The 22,333-nt window shown below is 58.1% G+C and overlaps 3 protein-coding genes across 3 annotated transcripts in view; 1 reads left to right on the top strand and 2 right to left on the bottom strand.

The window, feature by feature from the left end:
* Positions 1–594: 594 nt before the first annotated feature.
* CRELD2 (cysteine rich with EGF like domains 2) lies at positions 595–8,705 on the bottom strand. Its single transcript, XM_079714144.1, has 10 exons — positions 8,568–8,705; positions 8,207–8,289; positions 7,535–7,645; positions 7,136–7,227; positions 6,324–6,500; positions 4,849–4,944; positions 3,801–3,884; positions 2,690–2,785; positions 2,120–2,266; positions 595–860 (listed from the first exon to the last, which is right to left on the bottom strand). Exons 1-10 carry the CDS (start codon positions 8,688–8,690, stop codon positions 811–813), a joined length of 1,059 nt encoding a protein of 352 aa, XP_079570270.1. The 5' UTR covers positions 8,691–8,705; the 3' UTR covers positions 595–810.
* Positions 8,706–11,744: 3,039 nt separating this feature from the next.
* ALG12 (ALG12 alpha-1,6-mannosyltransferase) lies at positions 11,745–17,635 on the top strand (the record flags this gene model as incomplete). Its single annotated transcript, XM_079714566.1, has 9 exons — positions 11,745–11,912; positions 11,985–12,117; positions 13,725–13,898; positions 14,491–14,685; positions 15,152–15,255; positions 15,818–16,041; positions 16,542–16,711; positions 16,800–16,875; positions 16,952–17,635. The coding sequence occupies 9 exons, from the start codon at positions 11,745–11,747 to the stop codon at positions 17,181–17,183; spliced, it is 1,476 nt and encodes a 491-aa protein (XP_079570692.1). The 3' UTR covers positions 17,184–17,635.
* Positions 17,271–22,333, bottom strand: part of ZBED4 (zinc finger BED-type containing 4) — a gene marked incomplete at both ends in the record, with an annotated part of 25,248 nt that continues 20,185 nt past the window's right edge. The window contains 2 exons of the mRNA XM_079714917.1: positions 17,271–17,475; positions 20,112–20,173. Of these exons, the coding sequence (XP_079571043.1) occupies positions 17,271–17,475; positions 20,112–20,173 (267 nt within the window). The remainder of the gene's footprint in view (positions 17,476–20,111; positions 20,174–22,333) is intronic.

Below are 22,333 nucleotides of genomic sequence, written 5' to 3'. Positions count from 1 at the left end.
CCCAGGTGAGAGGGCCCAGCTCGGGCTCGGAGAGCACAGGTGCAGCAAGGGGACAGGTGGATGGTCACTGGTGCCAGGACAGTGGGAGACGTTTACAGGGATGGCGTGAGGCCTGGTGGGGGGGACAGGAGGCCAGAGGGGCTGGTGGAGCGTGAGCGAGGGGAGTGTGGGGGGGTGGACACTGGGCATTCACTGGGGGGCAGCCCTGGGGGGCTGGAGCAGAAGCCGTGGCCTGACTGCCACACGGACTGGTGGGAATGGGCTGGGCTGGGCTTCGGGGGGTCCATGCAGCCTTCTTCCCACGTGACAACCTGGCCCTGGGGTTCACAACTGACATTTTCTCCAGCTTAGCCCCCAGGGTCCCTGGCGACCCTCACTCTGGCGGCCCACAGGTGGGGCCCTGAAACTCACCCAGTTAAGGTTCTGATGGTGCTTGCAAGCCTGGGGTGGGGGTGGGAGCCCCTTGGGGACAGCCCGGCTGTGCTGCCTCGAAAACCCCCACAGGCCTAGGGGCTCCAGCAGGACAGGGCAAACTCCGTTCTAAAGGTCCACACGCTTCCAACGAGACAAATGCACACCTGTTGTCTGCCCAACTACCTTCAGTGGCCAATTTTATTATAAAGAACGATATCAAAATATACAAATCTGTTTAAGAACAACCAGTAAATGCAGCTTTAAGGGTCAAATAAGCATCAGCCATTTCAATGAAAGCAGCTTCCCCTGGAGCGACGGTGTGACATGAAGGGCCACATCCAGGACGACAGTCTGAATAATTTAAAGGGCGGGTGTGACTTCTGACGTGGATGCACATCATAAATCTTCATGGGACGGCGGCTGTGTTGGGCTTGCTTCTGTGACTTCTGTCAGAAAACAAACAGATCGGTCCGTAAACTCCTAGCACGAAAGGTCCTGAGGACGCGGCCACGAGGCTGGCGCTGGGGCTGTGGTAACGCGTGGACAGGCTGCCCATGGCCGTGGGGTGGCGCCAGGCTCCCTCTGGATGCAGCAGCCCCAAGCACCCCACGGCCGGGGTGTCCCGACAGCACCCCAGAGCCGCCACACCACTATGGGAGAGACGGGCGATGGGAGCCAGTGAGGTGCCCCCAGAACCAGCTGGGACGAGACAACAGCCTGCGTGACGTGTGGGGACATAGGGTGCATGGCTGCGGCCCCTCCGCGGCCCTCGTTGACCGTCAGGCCCCTCGGTTCCTACAGGCCGTCTACATGTGGGTTAGCTTCTCTTTATCCTGCCGGGACCCAGGGAGCTTCTGGAGCCTGAGCCAAGTCTTACTGCTTTGGGAAAACTCTCAGCCATTGTCTTTTTTAACGTGGCTTCTTTCACATTCTCCGTGTTGTTCTAGAACTTGTATGAGACGACTGTGGGAAGAACTGTGTCCCCCCCAAAAGACAGGCTGGCATCCTGATCTCCGGTGCCTGTGAACATGACCCTACTTGGAAATAGGGTCCCTGCAGGTGAGCAGGTTAAGAGCAGCTCACTGGGGTGGGCCCTGACCCAATGGCTGGCGTCCCTATAAGTAGAGGGAACTTTGGACACAGGCTCCAGGGAGAAGGCCATGTGACAAACAGAGGCAGAGGCTGGAGGGATGCAGCTGCCAGCCCAGGAACGCCAAGAGTGACAGCCACCAGAGCCAGAAGAGGCAGGAAGGATGCTCCCTGACAGGCTTCCGGGGGAGGCAGCCCTGCCGACACCTTGATCTCAGACATCCAGCCCCCAGGACTGGGAGACAACGCGCCTCTGGGGTTGAAGCCGCCGGGTCTGTGGCGCTTTGTCACGGCTCCCAGGAGCCCCCGTGGAGCCGTCTGCCCCTCCCACCGCCTCCCTGCACGTCTGTCTCGGCCGGACCCGGGGGCTGCTCGGCTGGCGGCCCGTCTGCTGACTTTCCTTTGCGTCTCCCTCCCTCCATAGAAGAGGGAGCCCCCCGGGGCTTCGTCCCCATAGAGGACTTTACGCCTGTACGCACTTATCTTCCAGGAACCCCAGCTCCCATCATCCCAGGGCCACTTTTTGTGTAAATTTCTTAACTTGGGGACAGGTGGCAGCGCACCCAGGCCCCGCAGCCGAGGGCAGAGGGTGGCCGTGGGACGAGCGGTCACTCACCGGCCCCCACCGGCCCCATCTGCACACAGACGTCCTCGGCCTCCTCGAAGCCCTCGGGGCACACGCAGACGAAGCTCCCGGGCGTGTTGTAGCAGTTTTCGTTCCTCCTCAGACAGGGCTTTTCCGCCAGCGAGCACTCGTCAATGTCTAAATTAAAACATTCCCCTGACTAGGTGACTTCGTTCCGCAAACATGCACGTCAGGGATCAAGGGATTCGCACGTCGTGATTCACTCACACACAGAAAGCGCAGAGATGGAACCATCCCATTAGAGAAAGGAGACAGAGGGGAGGATTTAACAGGAGCCCCAGAGCCAGGCCGTCAGGGGCGGGAAGAAGAGATGGTCCAGGCAAACATGAGGGCGGGAGCCCGGTGGTTCTCCAGCCGGGTTCCAGTCGGGCTTGACTATCGAAGTGGACGTCCAGCCGGAGCCCGCAGGCCCTCACTCGGCCCCCACCCCCATGGGTGCGTGAGAATCGGAGTCTGCAGCCCAGGGTCCCGTCCCCACCAGCAGGCATGGCCTCTGGGAAGGTTCCCGCCCCCGAGTTGAACACAGATGTGCCCGCTGACCTGTGCACTGGCCGCTCTCTTTCGAGTAGCCGGGGAGGCACTCTTTACACTGTCCAGGACCCTTCCCTGTGCAGCCCACGCAGGTAGAATCACATTCTGGAAACAAGAGGGGAGGGAAATGACGACATGAGACCCCTGTCCTGTGGGCAAAGCGCGACCTGAAACCACACACGAGATGGCGGAGGCTCTGCGGCCGGGAGAGCCCAGTGTCCCCATCCTGGGGGTGGCGGGGAGCAGACAGCGTGCGCTTGAGGCAAAGTGCGGACTTGCTGTGATTGACCGACTGACCATTGGCACCGTGTCGCTAAGGGACCTCGGTGCAGGCTGGGCTGCGGGAGCAGCACTGACGGGGCCCCTCCATGACCTCTGTCACGTGAAGGGTGGGGGACAGCATCTTTTCTCAGACAAAACCTGCCTCCAGCTGTGACACTGCTGACTCACCAGCTAGGAGCTTGGTGCCAACGACAGCAGAGAACCTGTGATGCTTTGGGGGCGTCTCATTGAAGCTGTGTGTCCACAAACATGGGGACAGGACGGTATGGCCACGGACACGGTGAGGGGGCGCGGGGTGGGGGAAGGCGAGAAATCGGCACCACCTTTCAACCTTTCGGGGGGGAGGGTGGCCCTAAAATCCACATTCCCTTGAACTGACCAACTTGGAAACTCATCCAAAGAAAATAATGAAGAATGTGAAAAGCTTTACCTACAGGGGTCTTCAAAGTTTGTAACTGTGGGAAACCGTGTATGACAAATATTCAATGATACAGATTGTTGAAGAAAACTGTGAAATAACAGCATGCTCCAAAAAAATTAACACGGTGTACAGAAATGTGACGTGCAAAGGCGGTCACGATACTGTTGAATGAACAACAAACAGGTAACGAGGCGCCGCTCAGATCGACAGGCTTGCCAGGGGCCCCTCCCCAGGGAGTGGATGGTTGTCACCTTTTTTCAACTTATCTGAATTTTCTGATTCTTCTTCAGGAAACATCTATCACTTGTGTTGCTGTCTTAAATGTCTTAAGCAGGCAGAGTGTACAGGGGTCGTGCCGACAAACCACAAACACCTGGGGGGACGAGGCGGGTGGAGCCGCAGGCCGGAGGCGCTCACCCTGGCACGCGAAGGAGCCGCTGACGTTCTCGCAGTACTGCTGCTCCTCGCAGGGGGGCGGCTCTGCCGTGCATTCGTCCACATCTGGAGAGGACGGCACAGCTGTGGGCGGCAGCCGCGCCCTGACCACTGGCCAGAGGGCCCGCCGTGGGGAGACACACAGTCAGTCATCCTCGGGGGCCTCCGTGTGCAGGTGGGACCAGCGGCTGACCCGGGAGTGCTTCCCTGGGGCCTCAGTGAAGCTCCAAGGTGGGGCTGGGGGGGACACCACCCTCCCCACTCAATTTGGGACGTGAGGCCCCCGACTTGCCTGCGGCTGAGCAGCTGTGAGGATGAGACCAAAACCGAGGCCCTGGCGGGAGGACGGCAGCCCGGCAGCCACCCACCCCCCGCCCCGCTGCCCTCGCCAGCACCGGGGCCTGCGCGGACTCGGGCAGGGCCGAGGTGCTGGCGGCCGGGCTGTAGGGCAGCATTCATGGGTTGCAGCTCGAGGAGAAGACACCCCGGGAACAGGCGGGGCCCCAGCTGGTCGGGCACGGTGGACAGGGAGAGCCACACGCCACGGCTAGGGCCTCCAGACTGAGGGGCCATGCAGAGTCCACCACAGTCAGAGGCTGCCCACGCCCTGCAGTGAGCGCTTGCCGGCCAGAGCCCCCCACCCCACACCTGTCTCTGTTATGAAACCAGGGCCCGAGGACACACGATTGGGCCTAAGTCCCAGGCTTCCCTCCCGGGCCCTGAGCCAACAGGACCACCGGGGCCACCTGATGGCAAGGACGGGAGACAGGGGCCACCTTCCCAGCCCAGAGTCCAGGCCACAGAGGGTTCACGTGCAGCAACCAGCCCACAGGCAAGATCGCACGTGGGCAAGCCCAGCCTCCACACTGTGACCCGTTAAAATACAGCCTGGAACGTCAGAGGCTCCTTCCCCACGAGTCAGAAGGGGGCAGAGAGCAGGAGTGGGGTGTCCTGAGGGTAGCTGGGGGCTGCGCAGACACCACGAGAGAGTGGGGGGAAGGGGTCGTGGAGGGCAGCCTGCCAGCCTCACCTACGCAGGCGTCGTCCTCCCGCGCCCAGCCCACTTCGCACTGGCCGCAGTCTCTGTTGGTAGGGCCCGTGCACGTCTTGCAGGACTCGTCACAGGCTGGAAGGCAGAGGTGGGACGGCCGTCAGTACGTGGGGATCCCGTCTCAGGAGTGAACTCGATGCAAAGGGCGTTTTGGAAATTAGGAGCTGACATTCATAGGGTGAAAACAAAAACCGCAAACCAGCAAAAAATCCCAGAGGAGCAAGATACGTTCAACAACAGAGAAACCTGCTCGTGTGATTCACAGCATCCCTGGACTTAACGAGAGAAGAGAACACACGGGGATTTCCACGCCCAGGGGTGATAAAATTCTTAGCAAATGAGGACTCCAGAGGAATTGCTCGTAACCTGGCAGAGGTAGCCTCCCAAATGCTGGAGCCCACACCCAGCTGGGTGTGTGCATGCCGCCTGCCAACACGCGTGGACGTTCTGGGCCCGGGAAAGGCCTGGGGGTAGGAATCGGAGGGGCTGGCCTCCCAGGCACCCAGCACATTCTCCACGGGGATGCCCTAGGGAGTGCAGCCTCACCGCCAGCCCTGACGGGAGAATTCAACACAACTGCTGACGCCCAAAAGGTCTTCCTGTACATCAGTGACAACCAACGAGAAAACACATCGAGACAAGGTGCCACTCGTGGCTTCCTCCCTGGATTTACACATCTACACCCCGTCAGAGGACGTCATCCTGGGCTGACGCAGGCTCATGAGCAGGGCATGGGCCTCCCCAACCAGAAGGGAGAAGCGTGCCCATCACAGCTGGGAAGGCTCCATCCGTGCAACCCCACGGGCCCATCTCAGAACTCGGGGGGGGGGGGGAGCCCAGAACAACAGCCAGGGCACCTTTGAAGACCCAGGTGGGAGAGCCCACGTTACCCGACACCAGGGTGACCAAGACGGCGTGTCCTCTACACGGGGACCTGGGGCCAGGAGGTCACACTGCGTGGCCTCTGCTGTCCTGGTTCTCACCTGGGCCACCTCCCCAACCTGCTGGTGCCCTGACATGGCCAGACTCGGCCCTGCCTCTGCTCACTCCGAGACCCTAAGCCTGAATGACAGTGGGGACACCAGCCTCTGATCCCCGAGTTGCGCCCAAGGACACCCAAGCCTCCTGCTGGGACAGCCGCGGGGAGAGCAAGCTCGGGCCAGGCACTCCAGGTGCAGGTCCGGGGCCCCGGGACCAGCGCGGATGTCACGGAGCTGGAGGTGCCACACTGTCCACCCTCCGAGCCCTTCTCCAGAAGGACATTGGGGGTAAGCAACTCACACTTCCTTCTTGGGGCTTGTTTGGGGACAGGAAGCAAGACCATCCCCGGCTGCTGGTCCTGTCACATCCCTTCTTACATCGTACAAGGGCCCGCGCCTTCCCCCTCAGCTCCCAGAAGCCTGGGTCAGCAGTCACCGGGTCCCCCTCCCGTCTACACAGGCAGCTCCGGGTACCTGAGCAGATGCTGTGCGTCTCGTTCCTCAGTGAGTTGAAGTAGCCGTCCATGCAGTCGGCGCACAGAGGTCCCCGGTACCCCAGGTGGCACTGGCACGACCCGTCGCCCTGTCTGCTGCCGTCTCCGCTGCAGTGGCCGTTCCCACTGCAGGGCCGCTCGGACCCACCCTGGCACGCTGCGGGGACCCCGAGCCCGCTCAGAGCGCACCCCACGACACATTCCTAAAAACAGCTCTCTGCGTCTCGCTGAAACCCCAGCCCTGCTTCACCCCTTCTGTCTGGGAACATAGGAGCCCCACACTGGCGAGGTGTCTGGAGGAGGTGTCGGCTTGCCTCACCCAGGAAACGGGGCCAAGGATGGGACAGTGAGGACCCGCGCTGTGACGCCACACCAGCGGGACAGGCAGGGGCAGCCTCGGCCAGAGTGGGGCCTGAGCGCCAGGATCGTGCCCTTTGCCCAGTTGATCCACATGAACATTTTGGTGACACCTAGGCGGCAGCCATGGCTTCACTCAGTCTCTTCAACCCCGGAGGCTGGACGCCCCTGGCCCCGGCCTCTCACACGGGCTTTGCTGCTTATGGGCCACCTCCCCACACCCAGAGGGCAACACCCAGGTGGGCGACCAGGGGGTCTGTGGAGCCCTGAATTAGGAGCATACTTGGGACCAGATACCCAGAGGCGAAGATCCCTGCAGCTGGGAGGAGGCTGCACAGGGCCCACATTCCCACCCGAGCTCCTGCCCAGCCGGGAATCACGACAGGGTTAACCGGAACCACACAGGATGTTCACGAGTCCCCGCAGAAAACTTACCCAGGCAGTCTGGCCCGTAAGTTCCCGGAGCACAACAAACTTTCAGTGTTTTCACACAAAACCATTCAAATAAGTCAGGATACTTCTTCTTCCTGAGGATTTTTTAAAGTGTTCAATAAATCTTACGCGGCAGATTTCCTCAAGACAAAAACACAGTTGAACGTGTAACGTGCTTCTGAGTATCGTGGGATCTGGGAGACGAGGGTCTGGGTGCCAAAAGACTCTTGCAGCTGACACCCTCGTCTGGATGGTCACACTTTGGTGATAAAGGATGGGAACACGGGTACAGAAGAAAACAGGTGTGTGGAAACCCCTACGATTTTTGTAGCTTGTTAAACCTGACATCACTTCAAAAGCCAGGAGTCGCTGGCACTGGTCCCCAGGGACGCAGGCACTCACAGCCGCAGCCACCAGGTTTCCAGGAGCCCCTCGTGCTCCTCCAGCAGCTGGTTGCACTCGAAGTCGCTGGTTCCACACAGGCCCTCCATGATCTCCAGCAGGCGGACCTCGCTGAAACACAAGGCTGTCAGCACGGCGAGGCCGGGGCAAGGGGCACCTCAGTGGTCAGCGTCCATTCCCCAGGGATGTCCCGAGGCCCCACCTGCTGCCAAGCCACGACTACAGTGGCACTTCAGTGAAAAAAGGCCCTCAGCAAACACCCAACTGGGGCCGGGGGTAGTCAGTACCAGGCAGAGAACTAACCGTGGAGGGTGGGGCTGGTCAGGGAGGCCTGTCCGTCCTCACGGTGGGACTTTGGGTGTGGGGTGTGCCAGGGGAAGCCCTGCAATGGGGCCGGAGGAGGCCGGAGCTCGGTGGGGGGGGAGGGCAGGAGGGATTTACTCCACCTATGTTTTTAAGAAACCACCGTGTCTGCCGAGTGGAGGGCGAATGGGACAAGTGTGCAAGCCAAAAGGCCAGCCAGGAGCCAGTGCACCAGCCCCAGGCAAGGACAGGTGACAAGCCCCAAGAGACGCTCTGTGTCTGTCAACGCCGCTCTGTGTCCGTCAACACTTCCAGGAACACGTCAGGCACCAAAGGCAGGCGCTGGGCCAGTAAGAGCAGGGCGCCCACCTGAATTCATACTTGGACAGCGTCTTTTCCTCCCAAGCCGTGTTTCCACCCCCAAAGTTCTTCTTTGCTGTGTCCACCATTCCCTGCGGGGAGACGTCCGCACAGGGCTCAGCACTGCTGCCTCACCCCGTCCATGGTGAGGTGACCGGTCTGTGGTGGAATGACCCCAGATCCATGGTGGGATGACCCCGTCCATGGTGGGGCAACCCTGGGTCCCTGGTGTGGTGACCACAGTTCACGGAGGGGGTAACCCCAGTAGACGGCGGGACAACCCTAGTCCATGGTGGGGTGACCCTGGTCCATGGCGGGGCGACCCCGGCCAGACCCCTGGCCTCGTGTCCCCGCGGGGTGATCGGCCCACCTGGTTGAACTTGTCTACCAGCTCCCGGCATCGCTTGCAGGGCGTCGGCTTCTTGGTGGCCTCGCCGGGCGACAGCAGCATCAGAAGCAGCAGCCCCAGCACGGCCGGGGCCGGCGGGCGCATGGCGGGCCGACGTGGATGGCGCTGCGGAACGCGGCCGCACGGGTACTGGCCGAGGTCCAGGGGGAACCGGCCGAGCGCTCCGGCCTCCGGCCGCCCACCGGCTCCGAAGCGGCGACCGTTCCCGGGGCTACTTGACGGCGCCGGCCGGGGCCCCGCCCCGCGCCAGCCCTCGCATCGCTATTGGTCGGCTGGGCTCGCCCCGTCCCCATGTGGCCCAATCCAGGCTCGCCACGAGAAGCGACCAATAGGAAGGCCCCGGGTCAGCGTCCAGCCGGGAGGGTTGGACACAGCGGTCGTGGAGATCCGAGTCCGCCCCTCGCGCCGGCCTCTCGCCTGCACCGCCCGCGGAGGCCATCTTTACTCCGGGCAGAGAGGGCGCCCGCCGCGACGGCAGCCGGGGTTTAGTGGCCATGTTAGGTTCGGGCAAGGGCGTCGCCTCTATTCTCGGTTTCCGCCGCCCGACTTCCGGCTGAGGGCAACCCAGGCGGACCCGCTTCGAGGGACCGCGCCGTGGGCTGGCGAGGTCAGCGCGCGCGGCTGGGGCTCTCGGGACGGGCTGCGGGAACCCCGGGCCGGCGCTGTCGCGGTGCTCCTTGGGCCTCACCGTGCGTGTCCACGCGGGACGACCGCTGGCCTCCTCACCTGGGGGCAGTCTCCTCACCTAGGGTTGGGGCTCCGCGCCTGGGGCCTGATGAGTGTGTTTCTGGGGTTCCAGACATCTGCATATCCCCACGTGCCCGAGGCAATTGGCACTGGAACCCGTGGTTTAAGTTAGGAAGAACGAAGGTGGGCATTACGTGGTTTCTGGTAGGACAGAACTGCCAGAAGGAAGCAGTACAAATGATAAGAGTTTTCTCTGGCCGAATTTGTACTAGTTTCCTTTTGTTTCCAGCCAGGGATTAATAACGTGAACATCTGACTTGACCAGTTTCAGTAGAGACCTTAGAATCCGAATAGACGGGGACAAGAAGGCCTTTGCACCTAATCTGAGGGGTCACCATCCTATAAACGACATGTTTTAAAGTCGTGGCCTGTTTTAGCCTGTGGGTACCTCAGATTAACCACCCGAACAGCTGCAAGCAGGTGTGGACCAGTGCAGGTGCGTCTGCTCACCGTCTCGGGCCCGGTGGGCGGGTTGACCATGGTTTCTGTACTTGCTTATGTCCTATTTGTCTCCTCGTGGTCCCGGGTGGGCATGCAGGGTGCCGGTAGCGCCTTCCAAAATAAGCTGCTTTGCCAGTTGGTTTCTGCCCTTGGTTATCAGCACAGAGCACACTCTTATCTGGGTGAGAAGCTCCTGGGGCCCGGAGCGGAGTTTGGCAGGTACCTTTTCACCCCACAGCTCGTGAAATAACAGAGTCTAGATCTTCCCACAGGGGAACCTCCTCTGGGCAGAGGTGTGGAGTGGGGTGTGCAGGGACTGGCCTGGGACAGCTGTGAGCCCGAGCGAGGTTCCTGCCACGGAGCGCCTGCGCAGCTGCTCCAACCGCCTGGCCTTAGAGATGCTTCCTAGTTCTTTAGACTCTTTTCCCCCTCGAACAGTAAGAGGAACAGAGAGTAGTATATGAACGTTCCGTGGTCTCTTCGGCTTCACTGGAAATTAAATCGTTAACGTTTCTTTAATGAAAATGTAAATTGGTGTGATGAGATCCACGCTTAGTTTTTATGAATTTCTTCTTCAAGTAGTTTGTTGAGCACCTGCTATGCGCCAGGCTGTGCTGATACAGCAGTGAATCAGCCCTGCCCTCAGGCTGTGAGCCCAGCAGGGGAGACAGATGCCCCCTGTGATGACCAGAGTCCATCCTTGCTGAGGTTATAGTGGGCAGCGGGGGACAGAAAAAGCCCGCCCTTACATTTGGTAAGGGAAAAGTTCGGTTACTTCCCCGGGAACTGCATGTTATTTTGGTAATTCTTAATTATTAGAGCCCTTTGACACCCTTACTTCCCTCACCTCACCACCACCACCATATCAAACAGGATTCCTGTTCCCCCTCAGTTGTTGATTCCCCACTTGCTATCCTAGGAGAGTACAGACTTCATACCTCTCCCTCGAACCAAAAAGTAGTTTTAACAAACAGTAAGCACCATGGTTCTCTCCTTTCACTTCTTGCCCTTCTGGTTTTGATCAAATAAAAGCAAACCTGTTTTCAGACAAGCCAGAAACAGGAAGAGTTTGCCGTCTTCCTTCCCTCGCCAGATTGAAAGATGGAGGTCTTCCATGAGTAGGAACTGCCCCAGACACTTCCATGGTTTGCTCAGGAAGCTTCGTGCCATGGGGTACCCCCCAAAGTCCTGTTGGTGTTTGGGTGGTCCATTGCAGGCACATCTGTCTGCATTCCCACCCCCCAGGAACACACTCTTGCTTTCTGCCATCCACGTGTTTGTGCTCACGACCAGCGTGGTGCTCCCCAGGGCTCTAAGAGGCTCGGGGGGTGAAGTTTAGAACACAGCGGGGGGGTGTCCGCGGCTCTGTCTCACCATCCTTGGGGTGCAGGGCTTCGCTGGCGCCCCGAGCCCTGCGCCTCACCTCCTGTCCTCTCGTGGCTGTCCCTCTGCAGTTCTCCAGGCGCACCCCTCCCGCCCTCCTACTTGACAGTCTCCCGGCCCATCTCCCTTGGCCAGTACCGTGCGGGCCGAGCCCAGCTTGTTCCTAACTCTCCGGCCAGATTTCAGCTTCTCGAGCACGGGGGTCGTCCTGCTGCCCTCCAGCGCTGGGCTGGCCCAGGGCCCGGCTGCACAGTGGACTAAACTCGGGTTCTGCAACTCAGGTCTTTCTTCCTGGAAAAATATTCGCACAGCTTAAAGCGTAAGAAGACTGGTTAGAGTACGAAAGCTTCTCTAGCATGATTTTTCTTTCAACGTTCTATTTTGATGTGTTTTCAGATTACAGAAACTGCAGCAGTTCAGAGGATTCCCATTACCCTTCAAACACATTTCCCAGGTGTTAACTCGAGTGTGAGTTTTGAAGCTAGGGGACCTGCGTCTCCATTCTCTCAAAACGATTCGAGTGGCGGTGCCGACGGTGGATGAAGGTCCGTGAGGCTGACGTGCAGAATGGCCGGGAAGAGGCCGTCGGGCCTGGGCAAGCAGCGCCGGCTCCTGGGGCTGCTGGTGGCGGTAGCCACCGTCCACCTGGTTGCCTGCCCCTACACCAAAGTGGAGGAGAGCTTCAACCTGCAGGCCGTGCACGACCTGCTCTACCACCGGCTGGACGTGGAGAAGGTGAGTTCCCGCCCAAGCCGTGCATTGACCCCCACTTCCTCGGGCTCTGCTGACCTGCCCTTCTCCCTGCAGTTTGACCATCTCGAGTTCCCTGGCGTGGTCCCCAGGACGTTCCTTGGGCCGCTGGTGATCGCGGCACTCTCCAGCCCCGCCGTTTACGTCCTTTCACTCCTGGAAACGTCTAAGTTCTATTCTCAGCTAGTAGGTAAGGGGGTCTTCAAACGGGGATGGGGTGGAGAACTGCAGTGTTGTCAGAGGGTCTCAGTCACCCAGGTTGAGGGTCCCACGTGCAGGAGGGTCCACCTGTTGGAATCTCGGCCACTCGGCAGAGGGACTCAGAGCGGGGACAGCGTCAGCCTCGCCGGGCTGTGCCCTCGTGACTGCAGTGGGGGCCGAGCCCCATCCCCCGGGCAGAGGCAGCACGTTTCCCAGCTGAGTCAAACACATCTCACGGCTGGTTGGTCCGGCCTGTATGGAGAGCTTTACAAATTGCACATTCCTGGGGAAGAAGCAGTTCTGCTTCTTGAAAGGGCAGATGAGGAAACGGAAATCCACCCTCACTCTAGGCTGTTGTGGTCACATAGCGGGGGCCAGGAAGCCTTGGACGGGAGAGTTGGGGGCCACGTCTGAGCATCAGGTCCTTGGTAAACGTGGCCCTGGAGGCACTGGCCAGGTGGCGGGGCCACTGGGGTCAGTGCCAGGCTGTCGTCCTGATGCTCCTGCCCTGCCCAGCGGCTGAGTGCTGCAGGCCCCTGCCTCGGGGCCACCAGACACAGTGCAGCTTCAGGATCGGGGGGGCCAGGGTCTAGGCTGTCCGTCTTCCATGGCCAGCCCATTTTTTTGACAGTTTCAAAAATGTTTAATAAACGATGTGACAGGACACAAAATGTGGCCCGCCACACTCAAAAGAATTCAGTTAATAGCGAGTGAAACACAAAATGAACAAATTCACCTAACGCTAGTTTCAGTGAAAAATATACTGTCACTTTATTTATTTTTTTTTTTGCGGTATGCGGGCCTCTCACTGTTGTGGCTCTCCCGTTGCGGAGCACAGGCTCCAGACGCGCAGGCTCAGGAGCCATGGCTCATGGGCCCAGCTGCTCCGTGCCATGTGGGATCCTCCCGGACTGGGGCACGAACCCGTGTCCCCTGCATTGGCAGGCGGACTCTCAACCACTGCGCCACCAGGAAAGCCCTACTGTCACTTTAAATTAATGTATTTTAGTTTCATTCATTTTATGTGTCTTTTTTTTTTAATTGAAGTGTAGTTGGTTTACAATATGGCATTGTATCATGTACAGCAAAGTGATTCAGTTATATATATATTTTTCAGATTCTTTTCATTATAGGTTATTATACTGAATATAGTTCCGTGTGTTATACGGTGTATCTCTCTTGATTATCTATTTTATATCCAGTAGTGTGTATCTGTTGATCCCAAACTCCTAATTTATCCCTCTCCTCCTTCCTCTTTGGTAGCCATAAGTTTATTCTCTGTCTCTGTGAGTCTGCTTCTGTTTTGTATGTAGATGCATTTGTGTCACGTTTTAGATTCCACACATAAGTGATACCATATGATATTTGTCCTTCTCTGTCTGACTGACTTTGCTTAGTTTGATCGCCTCTAGGTTCCTCCACGTTGCCGCAGTGGCGCGGTTTCCTCCGCTGTGGCTGAGCACTCTTCTGCTGTGTACACCCAGCCCGTTTTTAGTACCGAAGGCAGCTCCCCTCCCTCAGGGCCCTTTCGAGACCCCATGGTCACTAAGGGCCCTGCCCCGCCGCTGTCGCACACACGGTGCCCTCTCTGTTCAGTCAGGGCCGTCCTGGGACTCGGCGTGATCTTTGGACTCTGGACTCTACAAAAAGAAGTGAGGCGGCAGTTCGGGGCCACGGTGGCCGCCCTGTTCTGCTGCGTGACGGCCTCGCAGTTCCACCTGATGTTCTACTGCACGCGGACGCTCCCCAACGTGCTGGCCCTGCCCGTGGGTAAGTAGCCACTCGGCCGGCCTGCCCGGGGGTCCCTCTGAGGTGTCTGCCCGTCGAAAGCCGCTCCCCACCAGGCGTCTCAGAAACCCTGTGAGGGGAGCAGGGCCGTGTCCTCGGTGCTGGACTGAGGCCCGGCTTCCAGGGCTCAGTTTCTCTTGAGCAGGACCGGAGCTGGAGCTGGTCCGCAGAGCTGGGCGGAGAGCAAGCCACGTGCAGGGCCGGTGGGGACGCTCCGGGAGCCTCGAGAGGCCGAGTGTGGGGAGCAGGGACCTTGGCGGGACCGGGCGGGAGAGGCAGCCGGCAGGAGAGGGGAGGAGGCGGCCGAGGTTGGCGCTGGACGTGCGAGCGCGAGGCTGCGGAGGAGGCGGGAAGCCACGTGGACGCCGGCGTCTGGGGCCGTCTGGCCTGTGGAAGTGGCTTGGGCTATGTCACAGCGCAGGACGCGGGCTGGGCAATGGGGGCTGTCACGGTGCAGCCTCAGGCCCGTGTTGGCGGGTCTGGTTCTGAGAGGTGCTGGCTGGCTTCTGGAGGGTTCCGTGTGGCTTTCCTGAGGAAGGAGTAAGTGGCCTGCCTCTTGGCCTGTGCCTTGCAGTCCTGCCAGCCCTCGCAGCCTGGCTGCAGCAGAGGTGGACGCGCTTCATCCAGCTCTCGGCCTTCGCCATCCTGGTCTTCAGAGCTGAGCTGAGCCTGCTCCTGGGCCTGGCGCTGCTGCTGCCGCTCTGCCTGCGGAAGGTCTCGGTGGCCCGGGCCCTGCGCTGCGCCGTGCCGGCTGGGGTCCTCTGCTTAGGTGAGTCAGGTCACCGTGGCCATGCTGTCTGGAGCCTGTGCTTTCTTTGTCTTGTTTTATGGAGACGAAACTCGGGAGGTTTTCTTATTTTTGTTTTTCGTTAAATGAAATTACCTTCACCTTCAGTGGTGTTAAAACGTCTCGGTGCAGGTCCCTGGCTGCTCTGCCCAAGGGTCCCCCACCCCCTGCTGCCCGGGGCCTCCACCAGGGGCTCTTCTCCTCATGTGTCTCAGCCAGGCTGGGCGGCCATGAGGGACCTGCGTGAAGAGGCTCATTTGGGGGTAGGTCCCGACGCCTCAGCTCCTTTACGTGAAGCTGCTGGTGGCTCCTGGTTTCTGTGCTGACGGGGCTGCGTCTCAGGAATATCTACCTGTGACCAGGACTCCGCGGCTGCCGTTCAGCCAGCCGCGTCGAGATCCGAGCTTCCCAGGCGGCCGTGTTCTTTCCTGAGGTGTTCTTTTCTTAGGACTGACGGTGGCCGTGGACTCCTATTTTTGGCGCTCCCTCGTGTGGCCAGAAGGAAAGGTGCTCTGGTACAACACCGTCCTGAACAAAAGTTCCAACTGGGGCGTATCCTTCCGGTGTCTGCACAGTGGCCCACGGGGCGGGGCTGCGCGATGTGCCACTCTCCTCTTGTGTCCGCACATGATGGAGCATGGCGGCTGCTGCAGCGCCAGCACTGGCGCCTTCTTCCCCGCAGTCTGGGCCTCCCCTGGTCCAGTGGCCGCCACCCGGTGTCTGTAGCCGAGGCGTCTCCTTTGTCCTCGTGATAGTCTGCTTTCTTTCCACATTTTATCCTGGGGTTAAACACACGCAGATAGAATACTGAGCCCCAAGTGGGCCCATCACCCTGGGACAATCTGTTTTTACAGTGAAAAATGGAGGGAAAAGTTAAAGAACTCTGCGCAGCCCCCTCGCCATCCGCGGCCTGGCTCTGGCACCAACACCCGAGTCCCAGCCTCTGTCCGCGTGTGAAGCGGTCACGCCGTGGCCCGAGGCGCGGGGGTCCCGGGTGTTGCCGGCAGGGACGCCATCAGGGCTGTATCTCCCGCGCTCCTGGCTCCCGCCTGAGCTTGGCCCGAGGACAGGCGGCTGTGGCTGGCGCGTGGCCTCCTTAACCCTCCTGCCGCAGACCTCACCGCTGCTCTGGTACTTCTACTCGGCCCTGCCTCGTGGCCTGGGCTGCAGCCTGCTCTTTGTGCCCCTGGGCGCCGTGGACAGAAGGGCCCTGGCGCTGCTCGTGCCGGCGCTGGGCTTCGTGGCTCTGTACTCGCTTCTCCCGCACAAGGAGCTGCGCTTCATCATCTATGCCTTCCCCCTGCTCAATGTCGTGGCCGCCAGGGGCTGTGCCCGTGTGTGAGTGCCACCACCGAGACGCTGCTGCCTGGGCTCCCCTGGGGGCGGTTTACTGGTTCACAAAGGGGAAGATGCTTAGGGTAAACCAACGCGTTTAACTGGGCGCCTGGCCAGGCTTTGGTCAAGGGTCCAGCCCGAGTCTACAGGGCCCGCAACTGGCCTGTAAAGGACAGGTGGTGAGTGCCTCGCTCCGTGGGCTTCGCGGTCCTGCCTGTGCATTGTGACAGCGGCCTTATCCTGTCCGCTTCACCTACACGCAGGCAGCGTGGTGTTTGGCCCGGAGGCTGCGCTCTGACCCAAGTAATGACATGGGATGCTTGAAAATGTAATACAAGTTTTAAATTGGCATCTGGGTGGAATTTCAGAGAGACAGCGTCGCGTCTTCCTGCTTGGAGATGACTCTCGCTCAGCGACAGCAGGTGGCAGGTTTCTGCCCCTAACGATGCTTTCTGCTCTGCTGCTGCTGTTGCCTTTCCACGAGGTGCGCTGTTCTTTTACAGGCTCAACAATTACAAGAAGTCCTGGCTGTATAAAGTGGGGTCCTTCCTCGTGATAGGACACCTTGTGGTGAACGCCACATACTCGGCCACAGGCTTGTACGTGTCCCACTTCAACTACCCTGGCGGCGTGGCGATGCAGAGGCTGCATGAACTGGTGCCCTCCCGCACAGGTAGGCGCTCGGCCCTCCACTACCGGCTGCGGCTCTGGCCAGAGGTGCCGGATTCGCAGCGCTAACAGAGCAGACGTGGTTTCCACAGATGTCGTTGTGCACATCGATGTGGCCGCTGCCCAGACAGGTGTGTCCCGGTTTTTGGAAGTCAACAGTGCCTGGAGGTACGTCCTCGTCTCGTGCACGGGCTCCTGGGGCCGCCACAGACCCCGCGGTGCACAGCCTTGCTCTCGTTTGCAGGTACGAGAAGAGAGAGGACGTGCAGCCCGGCTCCGAGCACATGCTGGCCTACACGCACCTCCTCGTGGAGGCTGCCCCCGGGCAGCTGGCCCCCTACCGGGACACGCACCGGGTGCTGGCCAGCGTCCCAGGCACAACCGGGCTGAGCCTGAACCTGAGCAGGCTGCCCCCCTTTGACGTGAACCTGCAGACCAAGCTTGTGCTTCTGGAGAGACTTCTCGGGCCTTCCTGAGGAGGAGGAGCCAGAGGCCCTCCAGGACATTGGTATTCCGACAGATGGGCCGAGACGGGAAACGCGCAGAGGACCACGGGTGTGCCCTCACGGGGGCGCGTCCACAGCCACAGCCGGGGCACCCACGTTCACGCTGCCCACCGCTTGTGAGAACGAGGGGCCTGGCACCCCTGCCAGGGTGACGGTGGGTGGGATGCTGTTTACCGTCCAGACCGAGTGCTGTTCACGGCAGCAGGATGTGGATCTTGCCCGCGGAGCTGCTTTTGGGCAGCGGGCTGCGGCCTCTCGGCCCCTGAAAGGTTGTCGCCTTGGGGCAGCGTCACCACAGAAACTCAGCACGTGCTGGACTTGTCCCCACCAGCACCCAGCCCTCGGGGCGGGGCCTCCTTTGTGGTCACAGGCAGCCGTTTCCATTTCAGATGAGGCTTTAGGAGGTAAACACGTTCAAAAAGAGTGAGAATCAAATTGTAAATGTCTTCTTATTGTTGATCTCAGGTGATGCTTCCAGAGACTGCTTCCACCTGGGTTTTGTTTAGGTGATGTGGGCACTTTCCCCCTTTGCTGAACAGTGTTTACTGAGTTCCTGACACGTGTCTGACTTCACCAGGCACTGAAGACGATGCAGGGAACTGAGTGTGCTTTGCCCACGTGCACACACACTGTGCACATGCACGCACATGCTACACACGTGTGCGTAGAGAGGCAGTCTTTCCTGAGCCATTCCAGAGGGAGTTGCCTGCACCTGGCCTCCGGCCCAAGTGCCTTGGTGCCTTGGAAGGAGGTGGCGCTTCCTGAACTTTAGTTACTGTTTTTTCCACCGAAGCTGACAAGCAGTCTGTGCGGGCCCCTCCCCAAACCTCCCCGACACAGCGCCCACTGGTGATTCCTGCTGCGGCCGCCCGCCACTCAGCAGGCTCCCACCTTCCCCCGTTGCCTGTTTCTCATGAGTGTTTGTAACTTATCTGTCATCGGCAGTTCTCAGAGTTTAGACGTGGCCCCCGGTCGTCAGCCTGCACGTGTGGACTGCTGCCGGATCTCGATGGGCCGTGAGCCGCCCTGTTAGTTGCCTTGGTATTCAAACTGCAGATTCACCCGGGGGGCCTGTCAAGCTGTGCTGTCCCGGCTGCGTGCCCGTCGTTAAGGTTTCGAGCACTTCCCTGCTTCCTGGCACAGGGGTCCCACCCAGGCTCCTCAGGCCTCTCTGTCTCCACCCTGGAGCCGGCTGTTGGGAGGCCGGGCTCCCTCTGGCAGCGACTGGTTTCAGAGACCGATATCTGGGTGCACAGTTGCTTATTGCTATCAGGATGCCCGTGTTTCTAGGCCCTTTAGAGAGAGGGAGGACAGGCGTGCCTGCACGTGGGCACATGCTTATGCACGTGCACAGGTGTGAGAGGTCACAGCGCCATGCTGACACCTCCAGTTCCACCCCATCTCTGTGGGCGTCTGTTTGCCTCCCTCATTCCACGTCTGCATGTCCTGTCCCCGCAGTGAGAATCCTGACCCCGACAACGTCAACGTACGTTTGACCCGTGTCAAGGGACACCGACCCCCATGCAGTCGGAAATCCGCATATAACCTTTGACCCCCCCCAGGCTTAATTACTAATAGCTCCTGTTGAGTGGAAGATTTACCCATAACATGAACGGTGGATGACACATATCTTTTTTTTTTTTTTTTTTTTTTGCGGTACGCGGGCCTCTCACTGCTGTGGCCTCTCCTGTTGCGGAGCACAGGCTCCGGACGCGCAGGCTCAGCATCCATGGCTCACGGACCCAGCCGCTCTGCGGCATGTGGGATCCTCCCGGACCGGGGCACAAACCCATGTCCCCTGCATCGGCAGGTGGACTCTCAACCACTGCGCCACCAGGGAAGCCCATGACACATATCTTGTATGTTACATGTCAGATACTGTGTTCTTTCAATTATGTAAGCTACAGAAAAGAAAATGTTAATTAAGAAAATCATAGGGGAACTTCCCTGGTGGTCCAGTGGTTAAGACTTTGCCTTCCAGTGCAGGGGGTGTGGGTTTGATCCCTGGTTGGGGAGCTGAGATCCCACATGCCTCGCAGCCAAAAAACCAAAAACATAAAACAAGCAATATTGTAACAAATTCAGTAAAAAAAATTTAAAAAAATCATAGGGAATTCCCTGGCGGTCCAGTGGTTAGGACTCTGTGCTTCCACTGCTGGGGGCCCGGGTTTGATCCCTGTCCGGGTAACTAAGATCCTGCAACCTGTGCGGTGGGCCAAAAAAAAAAAAAAGAAAAAAGAAAAAAAATCATGAAAATATTTGTAGTACTGTACTGTATTTATCAACATTATGAGTTTTCGTCATGTTTCCAAGATGAATAGTATCTACATCATTATTGTCTTAGACGATACGAAAGGCTATAGATGTTACACATATAACTAATACTAGACGTCAGTAATGAAAAGATAATGTGAAAAAGAAATTCACATTTGTTTACAGGTACAATGATATGTGCATTGATAATGAAGCAGCAGCAACATGATTGCTTTATGGTTGCCTAGTGTGATCGATACGATCGCTTCCAGGTAGCCCAGCCTATACACTAATGGGTGGATCGTCATAAAATTTTTATGGCATATAGTATTGCAGTCATAGTCATAATACAGTATTGGGAACATGGTTACATTAAAAAAAAAAGAACCTATAATGATAGACTTACACAGTTTCTCCAATTACGAGTCAGGGAGGGAGGGAGACTGTACCTAATTCTTTGAAAGCAAAGTTATAAAACAAAACCACATTGTTAATTTTATACTTAGTATCACTCAGCTTATGCCTATGTGAGGATGGACTGTCCACTTCAATATAAGTCTTTTACACGCTGTGTACAGCTGTTAGATTTCCACATCAAGACACACAACAGAGAGGTCTCTTAACCGCAGCATGATGATTGTTTACTGTTCGTTAGGTGGAGGTGGGTCGTCACAAAGGTCTTCATCCCCCTCGTCCTCATGCTGAGACTGAGGAGGAGGAGGAAGCGGAGGGGTAGGTCTTGCTGTCTCAGGCGGCAGAGGTGTGGGGGTGGAAGCAGGGGAGGCCGGTGCACTCGGTGAACTGGGCAGAAATACATCTCTGCCCGACTTTTTTGCTTTCTCATTTCTCAAAAGTGTTTCTATATACTACCAATCCTTCCACCGTTTGCTTTAGCTTCAGTACCCGTATCATAAGGATCCATATTGTACACACTTTCTTTTTTTTTTTTTTTTTTTTATGGTACGCGGACCTCTCACTGTTGTGGCCTCTCCCATTGCGGAGCACAGGCTCCGGACGCACAGGCTCAGCGGCCATGGCTCACGGGCCCAGCCGCTCCGTGGCACGTGGGATCTTCCCGGACCGGGGCACGAACCCGTATCCCCTGCATCGGCAGGCGGACTCTCAACCACTGCGCCACCAGGGAAGCCCAAGGATCCATATTGTAGAACAAGTCAAAAGTCGTCTTGACTCATTGGAACCATTCTGCCAGGCTGTCTGATGTCAGTTTGTTTCCTGGCGCTGCTGCTTCTGCGCCTGTCTCATCGTCTGCCTCTGGCTCAGGAGCCCTCATCTACCTCCATCAGGTCGTCTTCTGTGGGCTCCTCCAGTGTGCTGACTAGTAGCCCTTGAATTTTTTTTTTTTTTTTTAGACTGCGCCACGTGGCTTGTGGAATCTTAGCTCCCCAACCAGGGATCGAACCCAGGCCCCTTGTAGTGGAAGCTCGGAGTCCTAACCACTGGACCACCAGGGAAGTCCCAGTCCTTGAATTTCTTGAAGACCCATATCTCAGAACCATTCACCCCCCCCGCCCACTTTATTTGCCAAACCCACAATCTCTTTCATGATTTCCTTGATTTATTTTTATTTATTTATTTATTTTTGGCTGTGTTGGGTCTTTGTTGCTGTGCGTGGGGTTTCTCTAGTTGCGGTGCGTGGGCTTCTCATTGCAGCGGCTTCTTGTTGCGGAACGTGGGCTCTAGGTGTGTGGGCTTCAGTAGTTGTGCCATGTGGGCTCAGTAGTTGTGGCTTGCGGGCTCTACAGCGCAGGCTCAGTAGTTGTGGTGCACGGGCTTAGTTGCTCCGCGGCCTGTGGGATCTTCCCGGAACAGGGCTCGAACCCGTGTCCCCTTCACTGGCAGGCGGATTCTTAACCACTGCGCCACCAGGGAAGTCCCCCATGATTTCCTTGATTGAGTCTGTCGTAAATCCTGTGAAGTCATGCACATCATCTGGACAGTTTTCTCCAGCAGGAATGTATTGTTTTGGACTTGATGGCTCTCACGGCTGTTTTTTTTTTTTTTTTTTTTTTAACAACGATGGCATCCTCAGTGGTATGATCCTCCCCGACTCTCAGACTTTCACGACGTTCTCTGTATCAGGGTTCTCTTCCACAGCGTTGATGATCCTTTCTATATAGTGTCGTGTGTCATGAGCCTTAAAGGTCCTATGGCCCCCTGACCTAGAGACTGTATAGAGACATTGTGTCTGGGGGCAAGCAGACCACTTCAGCACTTCAGCGCCTTCGGTGTTGAACTCATGGGGTTCTGGGCAGGCGGGTGCGTTGCCTAGTATCAAAAGAACTGTAAAAGGCAGTCCCTTCCTGACAAGGTGCTCCCTGAATTCAGGGACAAGGAATCGATGGAACCAATCCAGAAAAAGTGTTCTAGTTGCCCAGGCCCTTTTGATGTCCAATCAAAAGACTGGCAGCTGCTGTTCATCTTCTCCCTGCAAGGCTGGGGGTCAGCAGCTTTACAGATGAGCACAGTCCTGGCCATAAACCCGACCGCATTTGTGCAGGATGATAGAGACAGCCCATTCCTTCCTGCCTTAAATCCTGCTGCTTGCTTCTCCTTACTGATGAATGTCCTTTGTGGCATTTTTTCCCAGAATAGGGCAGTTTCATCTGTATTAAAAACTTGTTCAGGCAGATGTCCTTTCTCCCCAGTGATTTTCTTAACAGCGTCTGAGAACTTGTCTGCGCTGCCTCTCCCATTATCTTGACTTTTTTTTTTTTGCAGTACGCAGGCCTCTCACTGTTGTGGCCTCTCCCCTTGCGGAGCACAGGCTCCAGACGCGCAGTCTCAGTGGCCATGGCTCACGGGCCCAGCCGCTCCGCGGTATGTGGGATCTTCCCGGACTGGGGCAC

The sequence above is a fragment of the Hyperoodon ampullatus genome, assembly GCF_949752795.1.
Source record: "Hyperoodon ampullatus genome assembly, chromosome: 11".
NCBI classification, from domain to species: domain Eukaryota; kingdom Metazoa; phylum Chordata; class Mammalia; order Artiodactyla; family Ziphiidae; genus Hyperoodon; species Hyperoodon ampullatus.
The sequence above is the reverse complement of the archived record's forward strand: the minus strand, read 5'-3'. Positions and strand labels throughout refer to the sequence as shown.

What these genes read in the sequence shown, in the direction of transcription:
- CRELD2 (XM_079714144.1), bottom strand. Translation starts at nt 8,690, where the DNA reads ATGCGCCCGCCGGCCCCGGCCGTGCTGGGGCTGCTGCTTCTGATGCTG. An exon ending in GACGCACAGCATCTGCTCAG is followed by an intron (nt 4,945 to 6,323) that starts GTACCCGGAGCT and finishes TCTGCCTTCCAG; the next exon opens with CCTGTGACGAGTCCTGCAAG. An exon ending in CGGCTCCTTCGCGTGCCAGG is followed by an intron (nt 2,786 to 3,800) that starts GTGAGCGCCTCC and finishes TCTTGTTTCCAG; the next exon opens with AATGTGATTCTACCTGCGTG.